Raw genomic sequence first — 22,268 nt, forward strand, 5'->3', positions numbered from 1 at the left:
AGCATCTTCGCTAACCAAGGGTTACTCTACGCTAAGCTCCATTTCACCCTTGGCTTCGTTCATTTCATATTTGACGCCTCCCGCTATCGCCACCTAGCGAGCGCAAGGTTTACCTCCCCTTACAGCAAGTTTCCATTAGCCAATCAAATCGCTTGTACTATCTTGCATCACTTTGCAAAAATGGCTGCGGTCATAGACGACTCACTTCGACAGAATCTGTGCGATATTTTCAAAATACATGAACTGAGACCACACCAAAACCGTGCAATTCAAGCTCTTAGTGAAGGAAAGGATGTGTTTATAGGTACCAGAACAGGAAGCGGCAAGTCGCTTGCATATGAATGCTATCCACTCGTCTCCAAAGGCGCTATTGTGCTAGTCATTGCTCCGTTAGTAAACATTATGTCAGAGCAATGCAAACGGTTGATTGACCATGGATTCAAGGCAACTTATATAGGCAAAGACCACCATGATGATGAGAGAATCGCAGAAGGGTATTATGATTTCGTGTTTGGAAGCCCAGAATGTTTTTTAGATGACACAAAGTGGCGCAACATGCTCAAATCGAGTGTTTACCAAGAGAGACTAAAACTGATTGTTGTTGATGAGGCCCATACCGTGATACAATGGTAAGTGTTAGTATATAATATGTAGTATAATGCAAACACCTGCATACAAATTATATGGGTGTTGATAATTATTTAATTAGTTGATATCACTGCAAACAAGTGAGCTTGCAATTGAGTCAGTATATCTAAAAGTACTAACTACAATTTAGTGTGTAACTACAAGTACTAACTAATTAATAAGTAACAATACATGTACATGATGTACATGTGTCTCTATTATATTTCAGTAACATAATACTGCTTAATATGTAATGTTATTTTTTTGTACTGGTTAGGTAATGTATTGTTGATGAGTGAAATATCAATAATCTTATAATAAACAATAAATTATGCAACGACTTAAATGAAGGCCTATTAAAATTTTGTGGAGAAGTTTTAATTGTTTAACATATGCATTTAATTAAACAAAACTTAATTAAAAAATTGGTTAAGAAGTAACAACTTAAATTGACTGTTATTTGCAATTAAAACAAGGTGTTAACAAGACGATGTTAAACCTGAACTCTTTCACTCATTCCTGCAACGAAATTGAAATTGCAAATCATATCTAACAATTTTCATAATTTTTCAGGGGTGAGAGTTTGAAAGGAGAGGATCCGTTCAGGGTGTGTTTTTCAAGGATTGGAGAACTTCGTTCTTTATGCAAAAAAGCTAAAGTCTTAGCACTAACAGCAACTTCTGGCCCAACACAGAGGAGGAAAATCATGAGGACCCTTTGTTTCCTACCCAATAATGATGTGATTGTTGAATCGCCCGACAGAAATAACATCAAGATCACTACCATGTGTATTCCAGTTACTCATGACTTGGAAGACACTTTCCGATTCTTACTGAATGATCTTGCAAGATTAAAGGAAAATTTACCAAGGCATGTGATCTTTTGTGAAACAATTGTAAATGTTTCAAAGGTTTATTCAATCTTTGTAAAACATTTCGGTCAGGCATGCGAAATGATAAACATGTATCATAGCAAAACAACAGAGAAAGTAAAAGAAAAAATAAGAAATGATTTGGCAGTAGATGGGAAAATTCGTATTCTGATATGCACAAATTCAGCTGGAATGGGTGTGAACTTTTATGGTTTAAACAACATCATTCACTACGGATTGCCACGAGAGATGGACACTTTTGTTCAACAGATGGGTCGAGCTGGACGAGATGGCAATTTTGCACATGAACTTGTTTTGTACACTGCCCACAAGAAACATTTAAGTCGCGTTGAAGATGACCTCGTGAAACTTGTGAAGGACGAGTCCCAGTGTAGACACTATTGCTTATGCCATGCCTATGCGACAAATCATGAACAAATTGAACCAAAACACAATTGTTGTGATGTGTGCCAGAAAATTTGTAAGTGTAGTGAAAGTGTTTGTCCGCGCCAACATGCAGTATTTGATCTGGAACACACTGATGGTGACAGTACATGTAGTGATGTCATGAAACGGTTGGTGTCTGATGAAGAGAGAAAGTTTTTGAGAGATAAGCTCTTTGCATTTAAGTTTTCCCTTTGTACACCTTCTCAACCAGAGCTTATTCATGGACTCACAGACAAAGTTATTGAGGATATTGTGCAAAATTGTGACATTGTATTCACATCAGCTGATATACTCAGTTCATTTGCAATATGGTCATGTGATGTAGCAGTTCAGATTTTTAATATAATTTCTGAAGTGTTTGGTGAAACAGAAATGCTGGAAATGCCTTTGACAAGTGACAGTGAGGAAGAATCGGAGGACAAATGAATTTGTTTCTACAGAAAGATATGTGACTGAAATGAAATTTTTTTTTTGTCAATTCCATCTCAGATTTTGGAGTTTCTTAATTAAGAGGCAATTTTTTGCATCACAAGAAATATTACTGATTCTATATTTTGATATATATATATATAACAATATTAAATCAGCAAATTAAAAAAACTTGCAAGGGCTAAAAATTGCTTCCTGAGATTTTTAGCTATGATACACAGTACACAAACAATTGTATGCCAGTATGTAAATGTTAAGAAAAGTAAATATAATATTAATGTTTCATATTTGTGTCTTTATTATCTTTATAAACATATACATATCCCTAATCAGCATACACAGAAAAGTACGATGTAGACATGTTGTGTATTTTGGATCTAGAGCGAAGATCAGGTTACCAAATGCACATGCATACGTTTGTAATCACAAATCAAACAATTTCATATGACAAACGTTCCTTTCCTTTGGAAATCCAATCATGAAGTTCATTGATTCTGACACGGGAGTAAATATCAGCAAACTTTGGGAAAGCATTATACTCTCTTCCATTTATATTGTCCATCACATTTGCTGACTGAAGTTCTTTGACCATCGCAACAATGTCATTCAGTTTCGACACCTCCGGTCTCTTACTACCGGATACTTTCATATGGCATTCATGCTGTATGTTTTCCTTGATTTCATGTTGCACTTGAGTGGTAAGTGCTGCTCTTCGTGCACTTGCGTAAGTACAGTTTGCTCCTTGGTCGTGAATTTTTTTTTTAATTTTCTGTACTTGAATCTCGACGAGGTTATCGTTTGGAATATTGTGTCCTATGCCACCGTGTAAATTTGACGTACAGTTCCATTTGTACTCGTATGACATACGGGGAGAGAGCAATGCGACTATATATGCTAAGAATCGAAATAGCCACAGCTGATATTTGGTGTGCCTGCCAACATGGGAAAGGAGCAACTGAAATTTTGCATTTTCAGTTATTCTGTCACCATCTGCCATCTTGTATGCGTCGTTTGTATCCCTGAGTAAAAGAGCACACTTCATAAAAGATCCCCTGTACAGTGCAATACAGTCTTGCATAGAGGATTGTGGGTCACCTACTTCTTTTACCCAATTATGATTAGCTTGTAAATGTCGTGTCAAATGACCTGTTGTCTTGTATCTTTTTCTGCAATAACAACAATTGTATTTTTCTTCCTCCTTGTTATACATGTTTGCAATTGCATTTTTCTTGAGATCAAGTTCTGCAGACCTCTGCTGAATATTGTCCAATTCTACAAATAAATGCAAACAGTTTATTACATCATTTTTTTTATTTCAATGTAAACAAGAGGCCAAGAGAGCCTGCATCACTCACCTGGATATTTCAGTAATTACTGCTAAATGATTTAAGATATATTTAAATATTTTCCCATTTTAAATGCCTCTCCCAGCAATGGTTCAAAGTACAAATTGACTAAATCCTGTCATTCTTGAAAGTTTTGCTATAATTTCTTTTCTCACACCCCAAGAGTGTCACGTCCTTCATTTATGCAATATACAACATTGCCAAATAATCTTCAGACCAAATTTTATCAAAATCCATTTAGTTTTTGGGACGAGTAGTGTTTAAAAAGATATACTTTTTGGGCAAGGTGAGGATAAACATTGTTACCGGGTTAATAATAATATTAAAAAAAGAGGACAATAACTCTGTAAGTTAATGTCAAATGATTTCCATTTTAAAACTCATTTAGATCTTGTGGATATATTGCATACAGAATTTCATCAAACTCTGTTCACATTTCAAACTTGGTTGATATTTACTCTACTTATTGAGTTCACAAGGTAATTGTTGATAGACAGACGGATGCCGGAGGCCATTGTATGGCATAAATTCACTTGGTCCTTTGAACCAGGTGAGCTAAAAAATATTTACCAGTTTTAATTTCTTAAACAGTAATTTACACTCAATTATTGTTACAATAAATCAATATATGTTTTTAATGTATTTTTAAGATTGGCTGTATGATTAACACCAGTTATAAGTTGTTTTGGCAATATATTATCACGTTATAAACCATAGATGAAGTCTGGATCTGTGTATGTCACAAAAGTTTACATGTAACATAATCAGTATGATTGCAGCTTGCATTAAAAATGGGTGTCAATATGTACTAACTTATGACAGTACGAACTTATGAGAGACATAAAAATACTTGAGAAAATTAAACCACTTGCCATCAACACATTTGATATATTTATCAAGTATTTCTTCGGCAATAGTGTGGATAAACTGGTATCTCTGTTCATCTCCAAGTGCATCAAAAAGTACTTGTTTCCTTGTGGGATCTGATTCCATTTCAGCCATGTCAAGTAAATGCATACATGCTGCAACTATATATGCATCAAGGGTGTCTTCTACAAAGGAGTAGTGTGCCCTGAAAATTCCAAAGCAGTGTATACATGTATGTGTGAAATTCATACATATACGATAAACTATTGAGTTAAAGATAGTCTTTGTAGATACCTGTAGGTTATTAGCTTAAGCCTTGTAATACAAATATATGTTTTTAAACAAAATTACCAATATGCATGTGACACTACAGTACATATTTCACCATTTTGTTGAAGCAAAGCTGTTCCTGGGACCTCTAATTCATTTTTTGTATCAATATGTAATTACAAATGTATTGTGTAACAAATGCATTTCTACTTAATATAAATTTTTACCTGTATTTTTCAATCACCTGATCAGGACCCTGGATATCTACGCGTCCAATGATGTTTCTCAAATTTGCTAGAGTACCCTGGTCTGTCGCTGACTTTATCTTGTAGAATCTTTGATAAATGAACTGAATTGAAAGATAAAACAAAAAAAGATTAAATTGTAATCTATACATCTTTGTCATCAATGTGGAAAATACACAAACACATGAATACAATACACATTATTTGAAACTTATCAAAATACTGTATAAGTATATATTATACATTTGTATTTATTTTAATTCAAAACAGATTTAAAAGTTATAAGTTAGGACTGATGTGATAGTCAAGATTCATAAATATATTGATAAATGTGGACATTTTCACTGAGAGATAATTTTTTTGTACATCTTTTTACTGTTTCAGTTTGTTTTTAACAGTATAAAGTTTCATGGAAAAAAAACACACACACAAAAAGAACTTCATTCTAACAAAACTGAGACCTTCCCTGTTATAAGATATATATCACTTGCAGCTTTTAAAATAACCAAAAATACATTTGTAATAAATATATATTACATACTGTATGTACCCATCCCAGTATGATTTTTGAATTTTTCATAACAGGGAAAGTGAATTTTGCAACTAATGTAATATACTACAATTCAGATTTTACAAAAGCTTAAAGAGGCTAGTACTTCTCACTCAAGTTTAAAGAACTGAAACAAAGTATAACACTTTATGTGGATGTAATTAGTTAGACCCCCTTGGCTGAAAGACATTCTATAAAAGATAATAACAATCAATGTCAATTTATCTGTGAACTTTTTTAACTTAAAATTACCACATGACTCAAATGAGCATATTAAGCCTCTTGGACCTCTTGTAAATTAAAGCCCTTTATGGCAAAAACTGCACAAATGTACAGTATTTTAACAAATTAACTTTCTTAAATTCTATCTATTTTCTAACAAAAGTGAATAACTGAAACAATATTAGTTAACTATTATAAACTGACACTAAGTTAATTCCTAGAAAAAATAACACATGCCTTTTCATAACAGAACAGAATCAATTGCTATGAACTCTGATACCAATAGCAGGTTCATCATCCTATGTAGGCCTTCAGGTCTGTGAATGACACCTGCCAGTCTTTCATAATCTGTTGGACTGTTCAACATGGCTAACTGAGCTGAATAAGCTCGCTCATTGGTTAAGACATCACCACCAAATACTTTTCTTTGGATGACTGTTGGATTTTCGTCTTTGGTATGTGGCACATACTTCTCATGTACATGCTCCAATATGGAAATCATGTCCTCGGACTTATTTTCACTTTTATCAAGTAAGTCAAGAATAGAATAATCTGACTTTTTTGACGTTTCTTTAATATGAGGGTTAGACAGCCACTTTGGAAGACAATCACTGTATTTTTTGAAACAGACTAAGTATTTCGCCATTACCTTCATTATATGGTAAATGAAGTGTTCGTCCAATGTTTTGCATTCTGTTGTGTTTGGTACAAATTTGCTGTTTTCAATGCCCATTATATCCGATATTGGACCACTGTCATCTAAAGTAGTGTTCAGAACTCTTTTCTCAACACCAACCAAAAGGAACCAATGCCAGCTTTGCCTCTTCCTGTCTTTGGTCATCTGTGATGGACTACGCGTTATATCGATATTGTCTCCAATAATTTCAGAACATTTAAGTTCATCTCTTAACATACCTGAGGGAGCTTCAAGTTCTTCCTTCTCCTCCATCATCAACGCCTTGGTATGGACTAACTGTCTCTCCACCAGTTCCTTCTTTGTTCTGGTCATTGCAGATGTAGACACACACATTCCAAGTTTGTTGAGAATAGAAATGGTCTTAAATGAAAGAAAAATATAACTTCATTTCTTCAGTAACAATGTACAAGTACATATAAGTATTTTAACATAACAGCAGTATTCAATTAGAAAACCAGTGTGAATGCAGATGAAAAAGTGATTTTAGCAAAACCAATAAAATAGCATAAATATAAATGCTATTATCAATAATGTCTTTGTTTTAATTTTTTTTTTCTAACAAACCCTTAATATTGTACAGTTAATGTGTGGGACCTAGTGATGGTTGAAAAAGATTCCTTAAGTTGCTAAAAAAGAAGAGTCTATGGCAGCCATCTTGGATTTCAGAATTTGCCAAAAAACTTTGTGTATTCTTTTGATTTTTAGTTTGAAGTTTTTCTGTCTTTCTATTATGATTATTTCTTTATAAATGATAAAATTAAACATTGAAAACACTGACTCTGCAAAATGATGGGCAAATATTAACTTAAGTAACATACTTCAGTCATTGGCATGGATGAGTGAAAATTACAGGTAGTACAATCTTCAGTGGCATATATGTATATATCTGCCTGAAATTATGTACGGCAACACTTAATGTACAAAAGTTCCTCATGTTTATAACAAACCTCATCAGTAGCTCCACTATGGTCCAAAATTTGGCTGATAACATGTTGAAAAGCAGTCATGTGTTTATTATGAAACTTCAATGAAATCGCAGAGACAACAGCTGTTCCAATGGCAGAGTCTTTCACAATCGTTGAGATACATTCATGAAAAAAGGGTGCCCAAATCTTGATTTCTGTATTAAGATTTGCAAATTTGAATGTTCCTAAACTTTTGCTATCATTTCTTCTTAGCACTGACATGTTCAGGGTCGATGTTAATTTGGTTATTTCATTTCTTATCTCTTTCAAGACTCTTTTGGTAACAGCTTCCTTCAATGTAGACTCCATTATGATTTTAGCAGTTCTGTCCTTTGAATTATGCATTGCAATATTTTTGATAATTTGCTTTGACTTTCCATCCTGAACCACTTTTGCTCTTATCTTTGAGTCTTTTTTTGTTCTAAACATGACCTGAAACAAAATAAGAAATGCATATCTATGAGATTAAAAAAGTGTGGCAGAATGTTCCATGTACAAAACAATACCCATGTATGTATTGTATGGTAACAAAATTTGAAATATAGATATAATGATTATAAATCTATTTCATCTAATTAAATTTACATGTGTATATACATGTGCATGACTGTTTATACATGCACACATGTATTTTCATGCTCAATATGTATATACATGTATGTGCATGACTACTGTACATATATGTATACATGACTGTATATACATATATGTATTCATGACTGTATATACATATTATTCATGACTGCAGAGACATATATACAGAGTATACATACATATATGTCTATAATGAATGTATATACATGTACATATGAGTACACATTTACATATTGTACATCACTGTGTATCCTTGACTGTATAAACGTGTGCATGGCCGTGAATATGTACATGCATTTTATATTTGTACCGTTTAAATAGTAGATTTTAATAGTAAATTTACGCAGTGAACCAAAAATGTTCAATCCTCAAGTTTTTGACAGATTAGAATAATACATCTGACTATTAATATTAGTTATCTACTTTACCTTCACTTTGTTTGGAGAAAATGATGTCTTTAACTTCACTCTTGACTCAGGCATATTGTCTGCTATTGCCGTCGAACCCGATGCATGGACCATGACCATTTGCTTGGGAGTATCACTAGTACTTATGGAAGTCATGTCAGGTGTCGTGCGTGTCTTAGTAGGGGTCTTAAACAACGCTTTTTTTGTTTTTCTTGGTGTTGGCGAATGTAACATAACTCGTTTTTTGTGACTGCGTACTGGTGTTACAGGTGGTTTTTGTATTTGCCTGGCATTTTTAAGTTTTTCCTTCAAAGCCGAGATGATAGTTATTTTTTCCGATCTCAAAGCATCCAGCTTGTGCATTAGATCGTAATCGATTTTGTGCAGTTTATTCAACTTATTGAAGCAAAACCCGCATACAAATCTCGATAAACCGTCGTTTGGTTTAGCGACATAGCTTAGTACCTGTGACAGCTGGTCAAAAACCCCAAATGTATCGCCAAATACCGTCCGTCTTTGCTTTTTAGTCAATATTTCCCCACAAACGCGACAGTCGTCGATGGGTGCAGCCATGTTTGTTATGATTTTTGGCCTGTGCTGTATTCCGCGTTACGATTGGTGCACGCAAAATGCTGTGCATCCAATCAAAACGTGCAGCGGGAGGCGTCAAATATGAAATGAACGAAGCCAAGGGTGAAATGGAGCTTAGCGTAGAGTAACCCTTGGTTAGCGAAGATGACAGTAAGGGGCAGACGCTGCAAGTCATGTGAAAATGACACACATCTGTCACAAAAGCGCTTGCATCGTAGAAGCAGCGATGCAAACTTTTCCAAGATGCAGATATCACTTATTTCGGATGTTTCTAGATTTATCCAATCCTTAATGCTTTTGTTTCGACAGTTGCGCGGGAATAAGCACGGACTAAACCCGTGGCAAGAGGTAAGAACTCATGCAGCTAAATTTTACTTTGAGGGACCGACAATCTTATCATTATTTAACGCAATTTACTTTAATTACTGTAAAGAGTTATACAAATTCTGAGGAATGTTTATAGGCGAATATTTCATTTTAGCCATTTTCTAAACAAACTTTTCATTTTATTCTTTTTTTTTTAAATTATTTATAACTAATATTAATGATTTTACAAATAACAGTGTATTGACTTTTGAAAATTCTCACATATAGAATCTAGACCTATAATATATTACAGAAGCCAAACTGTGACGTTTTTTTTGGTTGGGGGGGGGGGGGGGGGTGTAATTATGTACCATTGGTAACTTCGTCTAGCTGATTCAGAAAATAAATACCATGTTGAATACATTCAAGCTCTTCAACAGGTAGGGAGAAACTGCCAACTTGCGTATTATACGCCAATTGAGGTACAGTATGATTTTGTTACTAAAAGTAGCCAAAATCACTCTAAATTTAAAAAAATTTATCTAAGTCACATTTATTTAGTCATAACACATCATGGTCATCATACATATGCAAAAAAAGGATTCATTGCAAAGTACCAAAAATTAATGCAATACTTCCAGTAGTGTAACACAAAATTTCAAGGTATACAACACTTTCAGTTAACATATTTTAGTAAATTAATACTTACTTTGTCATAAATTAAATCCTCATTAAATAATATATTTCAAAATTTACTGTTTAATCAATTTTGGTTATTCTTATTAACTAATTCATACACGAACTGGCGTATACTATGCAAATTTGTGTATTATACGCAAGATGGCAGTTTTCCCGAACCTGTTCAGAGCTTATGTTACATGTAAAACTTTTAAAAACAGATTGTTCTGTATCTGTATACCTTTTTTCAGGGATAATTTTGTAATGTGAGAGTGTCTTGCGTTTCTGATACTGCCTCAAAAACGTGGGGGATTTCCTAAACTGTACTCCAGTCCATGCTTTACATGAATGCACAGGGGTATATGGTCCACAATGAAATGTTTCTGGCAATGAAAGGTCTGACCCCCACGATAACTTATTTGGGATTCGGGGAATTTTTGTGCGTTCAGGAGGTATTAACGTTTCAAATACTGCTCTGAAGCTTTTTCTCCCAAAGACACCATATTGAAAACTAGAATTTCGCATTTGTTTCTCAAGAGCAAACCAGTTTTAGTTTACAAACCGTTTTGAAAACCAGGTTTAAACCATACACCCAAACCTAAACCAGTTTATTTGCAACAAATTTGCCCTAAGTGCTGTGCAAGCACATCCACCTTTTGCAGCTCAGTGTGGACCAATTCATTCGGATCCTAATTTAAACACTACATTTTTACCTCACCTGAGGCTGACCTATTCTGATCGACTTCGTTGTCGCCCTTCGTCCATTCATAAACAGTTTACATTTTCGACTTCTCAATAAGCAAGAGGCCTAGAGACCCGACATGGGCATTATATAGCATGCTTTGGTGAAGGGCTATCAAGATTGTTCAAATTAATGACCTTGACCTTTATTCAAGGTCACAGGTCAAATATGCTAAAATCTTTAAATAATTAACTTCTCATTAAGCAAGAGGGCCAGAGACCTGATATTTGTCCTATTGCATGCTTGGGTGATGGGCTATCAAGATTGTGCAAATAAATGACCTTGACCTTCATTCAAAGTCACAGGGGTCAAATAGGCTAAAATCTTTAAATATCTATCTTTTCACTAAGCAAGGGCCCAGAGATCTGATATTGGGCCTTAGGTTGGGTGAATGACACTGACTCAAATTCAATGGAATGAAATCTGCCAATATATATAAAAACTCAGGGGACCGTTAAGGCCCATGGGCCTCTTGTTTATTAATATGACGAAGTTAACCTGGCATTGATGGTAAAAAAAGAAATTCTACACGATCAACATCAGCAATGATCTAGGAATGCACAATTTATTCAGAAACTAAAACCGTCTTCCTATTTCCTGTCATTTATACTACTTTCTTTTCTCCTTCATCACATAGGATACACCTAGGCCTTGGCACTTTGACAATTGAATTTCTAAAGACAAGTTCCTGCCCTTGTCAATTATAAGTGATGTTGTGGAGGGGTTGGGGTGTCACATGTGAGGGTTAAATTATTTCTTTCTTGGTCATAGAACATTTCATTGAATTTCTTATGACAATTAATGTTCCTGCCCTTGTCAATTATAAGTGATCTTGTGGAGGGGTTGGGGTGTCACATATGTGAGGGTTAAATTATTTCTTTCTTTGTCATAGAACATTTCAAGCCCCTGTGTATGAAATGTGCACATGCATTAGCTGTATATTATTTGGTGGGAAGTTATGAATGCTATTTGAAACCATAAGATTAAATTTTATTAAGAGATTATTTGGTGTCCTTAAGACACTGAGGGGTAGATCTGAAGACAGAAAAATATTTTTATAAGGACACAGACTGCTTTAAATTTTGTAACTTTTGAAATTATGCAGTCACCTGTATGGCAAGCCGACTCTATTTAATTAGAGATATCTGTAATTTAAATAAAGATATCTCTATTTAAATAAAGATATGTCTAATTTAAATACAGATATCTCTATTTCTACTGAAAATAGAGATATCTTCTTTTAAATTACAGATATCTCTATTTCAAATTCAGATATCTCTATTTGAATTACAGATATCTTTAATTCAAATAGAGATATCTGTATTTGAAATAAAGATATCTGTATTTCTACAACAATTAAAGATATCTTTATTTAAAATAGAGATATCTCTATTTGAATTAAAGATATCCCTATTTTAAATAGATATCTTTAATTTTGTTTAAATAGAGATGTCTTCATTTTAAATACAGATATCTCTAATTCAAATACAGATATCTCTAATTCAATTAAAGATATCTCTATTTTAAATAGAGATATCTTTAATTGAATTAGAGATATCTGCAATTACTTTGCAATACAGATATCTCTATTTCAAATACAGATATCTCTATTTGAATTAAAGATATCTGTATTTACACGTGTTTGCTCAGTGCGAAGATTAATATTGAAACACAAAGAAAATAATGATTACTCCCTAATCCTGATCAGTGTTAACGAAACGCTTGTAATTACTGTAAATTGGACTATCCGGATCCCATATGCATGCATGAGAGATGTAGGTCTAAACCGATAAACTTGCTACTTGGAGGGGATTTCTAAAGAACAGAACATGGCAACTGTTCTACGGGAAATAGAGCGAACTGTTGCGGCTATACGCAGTACCATTGAAAGCAGCACACGGTCTGCATTTCCCGCCATTTTGCGTCACTAGTGCTTTACTTCCGTCGTGCGCAAAAGGGAGAATCAAGGGAGCAGTCGTTTTTCCTATTTGATGGTTAAATACAGATATCTCTATTTCATGTCAAATAAGGATGTCTTTAATTCAAATAGAGATATCTGTATTTAAAATAAAAATATCTGTATTTCTACAACAATTAGAGATATCTGTATTTGAAATAGAGATATCTTTAATTGAATTAGAGATATCTGTATTTGAATTAGAGATATCTGTATTTGAATTAAAGATATCTTTATTTTAAATACAGATATCTTTATTTACAATGAAATGCAGATATTTCTAATTAAAATAAAGATATCTTTAATTGAATTAGAGATATCTGTATTTGAATTAGAGATATCTCTATTTCGTGTTTAATTAGAGATATCTGTATTTTAAATAAAGATATCTCTAATTCAAATACAGATATCTCTAATTCAATTAAAGATATCTCTATTTAAATTAAAGATATTTCTATTTGAATTAAAGATATCTTTAATTTCTATATTAATAATGATATCTTTATTTTGAATACAGATATCTGTATTTAATAGGTAAAAACCCAAACGGCTTGCCATACACCTGCAGTTAATTTCTGCTTCATCCTGAAACCAGTTCTAGCACTAAAACATGAAATATTCACTGTTTTACAGCTAACTAGGTGATTCCAGTTTTAACAAAGCTATGTTGTCTTAATCTGCAAATAAATGGAAATTCATTAATTGTTTTCCAATACATTTCAACATGAAAATATAAATTTCTAGATTTCATTTTTGCATTTGCAAGCTAGACACACACCTACGGAATACCTTATGATTAAACATTAGAAAACATGAATGTATAAGTTGCACTAAGCTTAAAATACTTTTATTTAAGAAGCTTAACATACTTTGAATAAAAGACCAGTGGGTTTTACCCGTTAACGTATAGTATGTATTGTGTACCATTATCATGCATTGTGTAAATTGTAGTATAGGTAATGTTAAGACTGACAATTACGATGCGTAACAACGCGTAACTTGTGAATTGAATGTAATTTTGTCTTTATGTCTCTAGGTATTGTACAGACTTTTCATAGCCTCGAGTACCCGGCATCGTAATTACGTGGTTGGATTGCTAGTACGTTGTATTGTTCATAATTGATTGTACATTTTCACCTGTGGAGAAGTCGGCTAACCATAACACTCAAGCAAGGCGAAGCCTAAAGGTAGGTTGTTGATTTTTAACCATTTTGATGCTTTGTAACTGTTTCACATGTCAAATCTTGCATATGTCGCATGTTCTAAGTGTCAAATTAAAGGTGATATTTCCGGTCATTATTGGTTACTGGAATTTAATCTCAAATTATGATATGAAAAAGTATGGTCAGAAGAGATTTATTGTCTCTGATGGTATTTACATATGCTAGATGACTGTATTGATTTGTTCAGCCATCGATGTATTTTATGTTGTAATCTTTGTCAGTACATGTATATATATACATAAACAATTTCAGAAGTTGGAATGGATATTGATTCCAGTATTAGGAAATCTATACAGTTGTTGCCATATGTAAATAAGGAAAATTTGAATCTACTTGTTATTATTTGTATTATCAACTTTCTCTATCAATTACCCAGATTTCATTCATGGATGTATTTTAATGAAATTTTGTGTGTTTACAAAATTTCCTTATGTAATTTAGTGGTGTGTAATACTGCATATGTTGCAAGATATTGAAATTAAAATTTACAACAAAACCAAATTTACTGCGGCTCCATGTTCCTGAATACCAAAGTCATGTCAAAATGGCATTGCAAATATTTCATGTTGTTAATAACTTTTTGATTTCTCGTTAATGGCAACAGAAATTAATGAAAACACTAGGAAGGAACTTCAAACCAATAGCTTTCGGTGTGAAAAATTTGGCTAAATTCGACCAATCAACAAATTCAGGAAAATTAACCCGAAAAAAAGTTTATACTGTAAGATAATATTGTAGAATTGAATTTTACAATCTTGCATGTACTTTAGGCAAAACAACTGTACGATGTAGATTTAAAGATCTATTACAAGTTTTGTCCTTTTGACATTAAACATTAACACAGAAAGGACACCTGGAATGTTTTAGCTGCAGATCAAACCATAAACAATTGTTTAAATCTGTTTGGTCTGTTTTAGTGAACAAAATATACAGTGTATGATATAATGTGGTTATTTAAGTCCTGCACAAAAAGCAAGCATTGTCGTTGAAATTCTACCCAAATGGGTTTTAAAAAATGGGTTTAAAGTATTCTGTGTTTATTTAAAGGTGAGTTTTAAAAAATGGACCTCATAGTGGAATAACTGTATGGTTGGACAATGCGGGAGTGCCGAGCTATTTTAATTTAAGCTTTTCTGAATACAAAAGGTTTTAAATTTCATTATATTTCCTGCAAACATTGTTCTATCGCTCTTGTCTTTCAATATTTACATATGAACAAGGGTTCCAAGCCACACTGTTTGTGATTATCCCAATCAAATAGGTGGAACTTTAAATTATGAAAATATTAAAAAGAAAACTAGGCTAGTTTGGGGTCAGATGTTTTGTGAGTTTACGGATGTATGGCTTTGGTAAACATTAGTTTGTCTCGATTCCCCGTCATTACCCCGTAAAATGGATTGACCCAATGTCCAGGCGCTTGTGTCCTGTGGAATGTCACAGATATACAAATCACTTAATCTGAAACGACCCAATACACGGTGGACTCGCTTCAGTGAACCTCAAGGGAGAGGGTAATTTTAACCGTCTACACCTATTGTGACTTAGCGGATTATCTCAAATCTCCTGTTCTTCGATTGTGTGTTTGACTAAGTATAAAGCAGTGAGGTTTATAACCAGCGACACTTTGTGGGCAGACAGGTATACAAAACTACCCGAGATTTTATCCAGGTAGGAATTTTATTATTTATACGACGAGCTAAGATAATTAATTATTCATGCACAGTATGTAATTGTTTGTATATTGTTATACTAAATAGATTTCATTACAGGGACAATATTGATTTGTGATCAATGCTTCAAGCATATATTTCAGTAGACTTGATGAGGCTTCAAGTATGCCTCAAATATATTTCAGATGTGGTTCAGGAAAGTTTGAACCTTAGGATATATGATGTATTTGAAATTAAGGGTCGGCAATGATTTATTAGAAATTTAGATAATGAAGAGAATGGGACATCTTTACAGAAGAAATATGTTCGGATTCACACAGGAAGATTGTTCATCACATAACTGGCATATCATATGTCATATGAATGACATATGTAATAACACTATTATGACATCAACAACAAAATTTGTGTTTGCGTGACATGAACGTTTTGATGGTGGAAAACGTTAACATACTGTTTGAATCATACTAGCCAGACTTATACTGTAAACTTACATATTTTAGTGGTAAATGTGATTTTAGCACTAGAAGCATTATGCTAAATTATGATTGGACTAATTGTACTTTCGATCATCTTTCAAGATTATCAGGTTTATCAAGATTTTTTCAGAAGTAAACTGCAAATTTTGGAAATTTGGCTAAAATATAAAATAATTTCAATTGGAAATCTGGACTTTTTAAGACTTAATTAAGTCTACAGCAGCCTGTTTCGACCAAGCCTGGAATATTGTCGCATTGTAGTATTGACATCTCAACACGTCCTCTATAGATTGTGAGAATTTTGATTTTCTGGTGTATTTTCGTGTTAAAAGCCTTAGATTTTGGGTTGTAGATTTATTCTGGACAAGTTACCGATACGTTTCATTGCATATTTCTGCAAATCCTTAAGGTGTGACCAGGGTACCGTGCAACCTGTGACTGTCATACAAATGACACTTGAGAGATTAGGAGGGATAATCTTGTAATGCTATAACAATTAGTTCCGTTTTAGTGTTCTTCAATAAGCCCATCCCTGATCGTGATATATCATAGCATTGCATATCAACACAATTATATCTGTCTCACAAAATATAGTTTATAGAAAAAAATTCAATGAGATTTTCAGATCTATGGGAGAGTCTATTATGGAATCAAGGGTATACAGGATGAAACTCTATGGGAGAGTCTATTATGGAATCAAGGGTATAAAGGATGGATCACTTACAATTAAATTCTTACACAGGGGGCAATTAATACATGATCATTATATCATTCATTTAAGTGGAAATTAAAAGAGTTCAGTCATTAAAGAGCTTTAATCATCATTTCATTCTTTATTTTTGACATCGAAATTTTTTCTCCTTATATATATACCTGTCAATTTAAATACCAGAAAGAAGCACATAACTGACCTAGTTTTTATGATGGAGATAACTGGACTGTGAAGTACAGAAACCTAGCCCTTTAATTCTGGTTAAATAGAGACAGTGTACATGGTTTGTTAAGAGTGCTCGACCGAGATACCTAAATCCTTCAACAAAATAATACTTTTGTCGCTCGGATGACCTTAACAGAGCATCGGGTTACAGGAGGTATTTACTGAGGTAGATAGAAAAATTAGGGGGATAACAATACAAATATCGTCATCAGTGGAAAGGATCAGAAGAAATCAATCAGTATCGGTTTAAAAAGAAAAATATTTGGAAGGAGTTTTGGTTTGGGAGTTATAATTTTGGTTTGAATTCATCTTTAAATCTATTAATTATAAATTTTCATAATCTTTGAACATGTAGATCAGGGTCAGATGAAATCTTGAAAGTCTTCAAAATCTTGGCACAATAGGAATAAGTACAAAACAGAATCGTGCTGTTTTGATTGTAAGTTATGAAAGCCAGAAACCATCTGTTTGTCTGGAGTCTATATTAACTCTAAACCTGACAGATATTTATCAGGAAAATCAACACTTGGTTGAGGAATTTGTGTGCCTTTGGTCTTATTTAGCCGACTGAGCTTTGCTGTGAAAAATAAATATTAGACTTCGCCAGAGAATATTGGCCTAATTTGGAATAAAGAGATGTCACTCCCGAGCCTGACATGACTCGCATTCAAAACCTGGAACCCCAAATCGGCTGAATTGTCATACGCTTTGTTGAACATGACTGTTTTAGCAGGATCCATATATCTCTCCACACAGAAATGACTTTTGTTACAATGTTATAGGTATAGAGGCTATTGTAGTTGTCTATAAGTTGCATTGTTTAGCACCGTCAACAAACTCATTATTTCGTTTGTTTGAATATGAATATTTCAAGGCTGAAATTCTGGCAGATTGCCAGTTGGTTTACTTTTTCTGTTCACACATATAGAGTACATACAAACAGTCTAAAATGTTAATGCGGCCACAGATATGGAGACTTCAGCTAGCATTAATTATAATAACCACTTTGTTCCCAGTGTGACATGCATTTTTCTTGCACCAGTAAGACATTTAAAATTCAGTTCCATTCAAAAGTTTTAACACAACTGCAAAAATTCCTTCTGAACTTTGACCTATTGAACTTAGACTTCAGTTACGATTCCATATTATTCTAAAGTAAAAATCTACCATATTATTTCAAAATAAAAATGTTACTAGTCATTATTGTAACCTTTGACCTTGAATTCCTAATACCAATGCTTTCAATGTTATTGAAAAACCTTGGTCAAGTTGACCATATTTTGTGTAACCTAGATTTTATGACCATTTTGACTCCTGATTTTGTTGGCTTGAAAATAACCGGACATTGACCTTTAATTAACCTGCAGTTGCTTTTGACCCCAACAGGGTTGTGATGTCATGGTAACCTCTTGACTCCCGAGAGTAGATATATTGATTACATGATCAGTATATAAATGTCGGAGCGGGTAACATAACATTGCTACATATTGATCACGTTATTGGGATTCATACCGTCATGTGCTGCTAGTACCGTATCAGTTGTCTTTACAGAAACAAAGCTATTCTGTATGAATTTTTCATACGAAAATCAATAAAAAAGGTCGCTGAATTTGTACCAACATATGCTTAGTCACTGTGACCAATATCAAACATCTACATTTACTAAAATTATGAATGCTACTGGGTATATGTGATTATACAGGGAAGAAAATATGCGGTGGGGGGAGGAGGAGCTCGAGGGGGGATTAATATGGTCGCTTACAACAGAGGTTCACCTGATAGAGATGGTCGCTTGTACAGATTCGACTGTGTTTATAACTAGTGATGTTTCAGTTAGAAAATTTTCCAAACAATTTAACTGCTGGGAAAAAAGTAGAGATAAATTGTTGTAGTTATTGCCGTTGCTGTCACATAAAAAAGAATTACCTATTTCTCAGGTACTCCAGTTTCCTCATAATGTTTATTTGGTTTACTAAATATTTGTTTATACACAACACTTTACCTTTCCCCTGCGCGTATGTATATATAAGTAGTTCTATTCAACTCCAACATCCTCACATATCACGTGACTCGGTTGACCAATGGTCAATAAGCCAGAGGGGTTCAGCCCCCCACGACACCAGCCACAGCAGTCTAGGCAGCGTCATCGTTCATAGCAGCAGTGGTTTTTTCATCTAATGCGCTGTCAGACGAGTGTTGAGCAATCTGCAGTTAAAGTTATAGTGCTATAAATATGGAATTATAACCCAGATTTACACATTCCCCATATCAAGTTTCATTCCTACTCATTCATATCAAATTGACGAATGAGGTTATAAGATTTTATAATTAAATATTTACTTGGATTTTCTTATCAGCTGATGGATTTTAATAACTAAAATATTCAAGCACATTATGACCCAAATATTTATGCTAATATGCCATTTATGGATTCAATGTCCCTTGACATGGCCGACATGTTTACAAATAACTAGTGTTTTGTGAATTGGTATCTACCCGTGACTGGCTGAAAGGAAGTTATGATAGCATCTTTAAAAATCTCTGCATACAGCTTTTTTTTTTTTTTTTTAAAAAGGTTTAAAAAATAAAAACTTTACTACTCGAAGTGTATTCAGCTTTAACTATATATAAAGAAAATTTGAAACTTATGTTTTAGAAGCTTTTTGCAAAATCATATTTTGAATTAAAACTAATTCAATTAATTAATTAATTATTCAAAAATATATTACATGCAGAATATGATGTCCTCTTGAAAAAAGCTAAAAACAAAGAGCCTTGTACATCCTCTTTTTCTGCCTTGATGTGTTAAGATTTGTTAGCTTGATTACAAATGAACATTATGTTTCAACGAATTTGTTTATTTAAAAAAATGTTTAAAAATCTTACTTCAAACAATTTCACAAGATGGTTAAAGACAGAGATCTTTTATTTATTGTTTTATTATTGTTTTTTTTTATCATTTATTCAAAATATTATAGTAAAATTAAACTAAATAAGATATTAAGCTGATGTGACTTCATACTTTTTGTGTGACTGAAATATCATACGTAGTATTAGGTTCGTATTTGGTGATCATAATTCATAAATTGTAATGAGTGTCACGAATACCAGTCTGTGTAAGGTACCCTAGGTAGTCTATGACATTCCTTTATATCAACATATGGTTTTAAATCTGATTCTCAAACAGGATGTCGGTTATTGAAAGTTAAGCTGTTGTAGAATTATTTGAGGAGGATTGTGAATTATCGGTTTCCTTTATATAAATAAAGTTATTTGTTTACTAGTGCCAGATTTTCTCTGAACTAGGTCAAGTATTCTAACAAAACTTAATATACCATGGGTATATATGGATCTATATACCTGTTACCGAGTTCCGAGTTCCCATCTGTTCTGTTTGAGGTAGAAAAACGGGGCTAGAGTGTAAAAATTGATTTCATTTTCTCATCAGAATCAAAGTTGACATTTAAAAAGACCGACTTAGAGAAATTGATATGGTGATATTGAACGTATTTGTAAATAAATCACAATTTTATTGTCAATGACTTGTAAAGCATGCTTGGTGAATGGTGTATATTTAAGCTTGAATAAAAACATCTCACATTCCGTATTGTATTGACGGTCCTCTTGACATCTAGGACTTTCAATCTGCATGATTTTTGTACTTTTTTGCTCAAATTTGAATAACTATTGATAAGATATTGATACATTAGAGAATCATTAGGTTACATTCTGCCAGCAAGGTTTGGGCTAAACATGACAAGAGTTTTTCTCTCAACAACCTTTTTTATTTTTGGAGAAGATGAGTGTGTAGAATCGAACCACTTCAACAGTCAAAGCTCAAAACCTGTTTTTGAATATGACAGATTGGGGGAAAATACACTTATATATCTCATTGACAGCCAGCTGGGTTCAGGTAAAGAGCGAGAGTAAATTCCAAGATACCTCTCATAGAACGCGCCGTATGTGGTCTAGAGTAATGCATGCATGTATGCAACATTTCTGCAGACATATTGTGGTGTAGAAGATTGATTTTTTCGTCTGGGAGAATAATGGCTTCTGCATGAAGTATATATGAGACTTCGTGCATGAGTGACTGCACTATTGTAGACTTTGGACATTGAGTTCAGTTTGACGTCTGCTCACGGGGCACAGCAAAACTACAGGTGCAGTTCTATCTATCAGTTAAGTCCTCACCTGTCCACACCTGGTTCTGCCTCAGTGATTCGGTGTATATCAATTAGCCATAGGTGAACGGTTGATTGGAGCTCGGCCTTCTTCAAGTCTCTATACACTCTCCATTGGGATCCAGGGATATTTAGATTGATGAGGCTGTACTGAAAGATCCGGAATACACCTTTTACATCTCACGATCACAAAAAGGTCTGGTTGCCTGCGACAATGATCCTGTCATCCCGTACACTGAGGAGGTGATATCTACATGAATAAACCGCTCGTTAACTTTTTCTGATTAGTGCTTACATTTCCAAACCGACCTCCGACCTCTTATATGTTGTATCATGTTACAAAACTTTCCTTATAGGCATATGTGAATGCGACAGGCATCAGAAGCTTGACAGATCCTGCTCGGGGAAAAAAATACTCCTGCAATTACATGGTGTTATATCGTAAATCCAGTCACAGTGTGAATTTGAAAGTCTGGACGTGAGAAACTTAACAATTTGTCAAAGGATTTGGTAATATTTATACTGTGTGACTTGAACTCTCAAGAAAGATGACACGACACCCAAAATTATACTGGACAATTCATGATGGGAAGTACAATGGAACTTATAAGGTAGGAGTCCTTAATCTAGCCGAGATTATACTGAATTTGTTCTTATTTTAAATACTAAAAGATTTGGATATTTTATTAATTTTTAGAAATAGAAATTTTAAGTTTGATAAAATGTCCAGCTCAATTGGAGATGAATTGCATGCAAGTTTAAGGAGTTTTGGAATGTCATTACAAGAATATGTAATCTTTGATTGTTGATGGTTAATTATTTAATGTTGTAATTCATTACAATTTTAGTTGGCATATTCTGGATTATAGGAATTTTTTTTTTTTTTTTTTGTCAGGACATTTATACATATATGAATAGTGAGGCATTCAAAATTTTAATAAAAAAATGACGGATAATCTTTCCA

The 22,268-nt window shown here is 33.5% G+C and overlaps 3 protein-coding genes across 5 annotated transcripts in view; 2 read left to right on the forward strand and 1 right to left on the reverse strand.

The window, feature by feature from the left end:
* Positions 1–7: 7 nt before the first annotated feature.
* Positions 8–2,659, forward strand: LOC117330829 (ATP-dependent DNA helicase Q-like SIM). Its single transcript, XM_033889350.1, has 2 exons — positions 8–629; positions 1,201–2,659. The coding sequence occupies exons 1-2, from the start codon at positions 181–183 to the stop codon at positions 2,369–2,371; spliced, it is 1,620 nt and encodes a 539-aa protein (XP_033745241.1). The 5' UTR covers positions 8–180; the 3' UTR covers positions 2,372–2,659.
* LOC117330830 lies at positions 1,505–9,267 on the reverse strand. Its single transcript, XM_033889351.1, has 6 exons — positions 8,559–9,267; positions 7,519–7,968; positions 6,790–6,931; positions 5,085–5,206; positions 4,593–4,792; positions 1,505–3,646 (listed from the first exon to the last, which is right to left on the reverse strand). Exons 1-4 carry the CDS (start codon positions 9,108–9,110, stop codon positions 5,106–5,108), a joined length of 1,245 nt encoding a protein of 414 aa, XP_033745242.1. The 5' UTR covers positions 9,111–9,267; the 3' UTR covers positions 1,505–3,646; positions 4,593–4,792; positions 5,085–5,105.
* Positions 9,268–9,431: 164 nt separating this feature from the next.
* LOC117330832 (tyrosine-protein phosphatase non-receptor type 13-like) overlaps positions 9,432–22,268 on the forward strand; it is a 37,740-nt gene continuing 24,903 nt past the window's right edge. The window contains exons 1-2 of one of the 3 annotated variants that reach the window (XM_033889356.1): positions 9,432–9,476; positions 13,848–13,998. Coding sequence is in view for 1 of the 3 variants with exons in the window: in XM_033889353.1 (XP_033745244.1) it covers positions 21,853–21,915 (63 nt within the window). In the remaining 2 variants the exon portion in view is untranslated. Of the gene's footprint in view, positions 9,477–13,847; positions 13,999–15,196; positions 15,703–21,217; positions 21,916–22,268 lie in introns of those variants that run through there. The other 2 variants (XM_033889357.1, XM_033889353.1) reach the window with 2 other exon arrangements.

The sequence above is a fragment of the Pecten maximus genome, chromosome 7 (genome assembly GCF_902652985.1).
Source record: "Pecten maximus chromosome 7, xPecMax1.1, whole genome shotgun sequence".
Taxonomy (NCBI): Eukaryota; Metazoa; Mollusca; class Bivalvia; order Pectinida; family Pectinidae; genus Pecten; species Pecten maximus.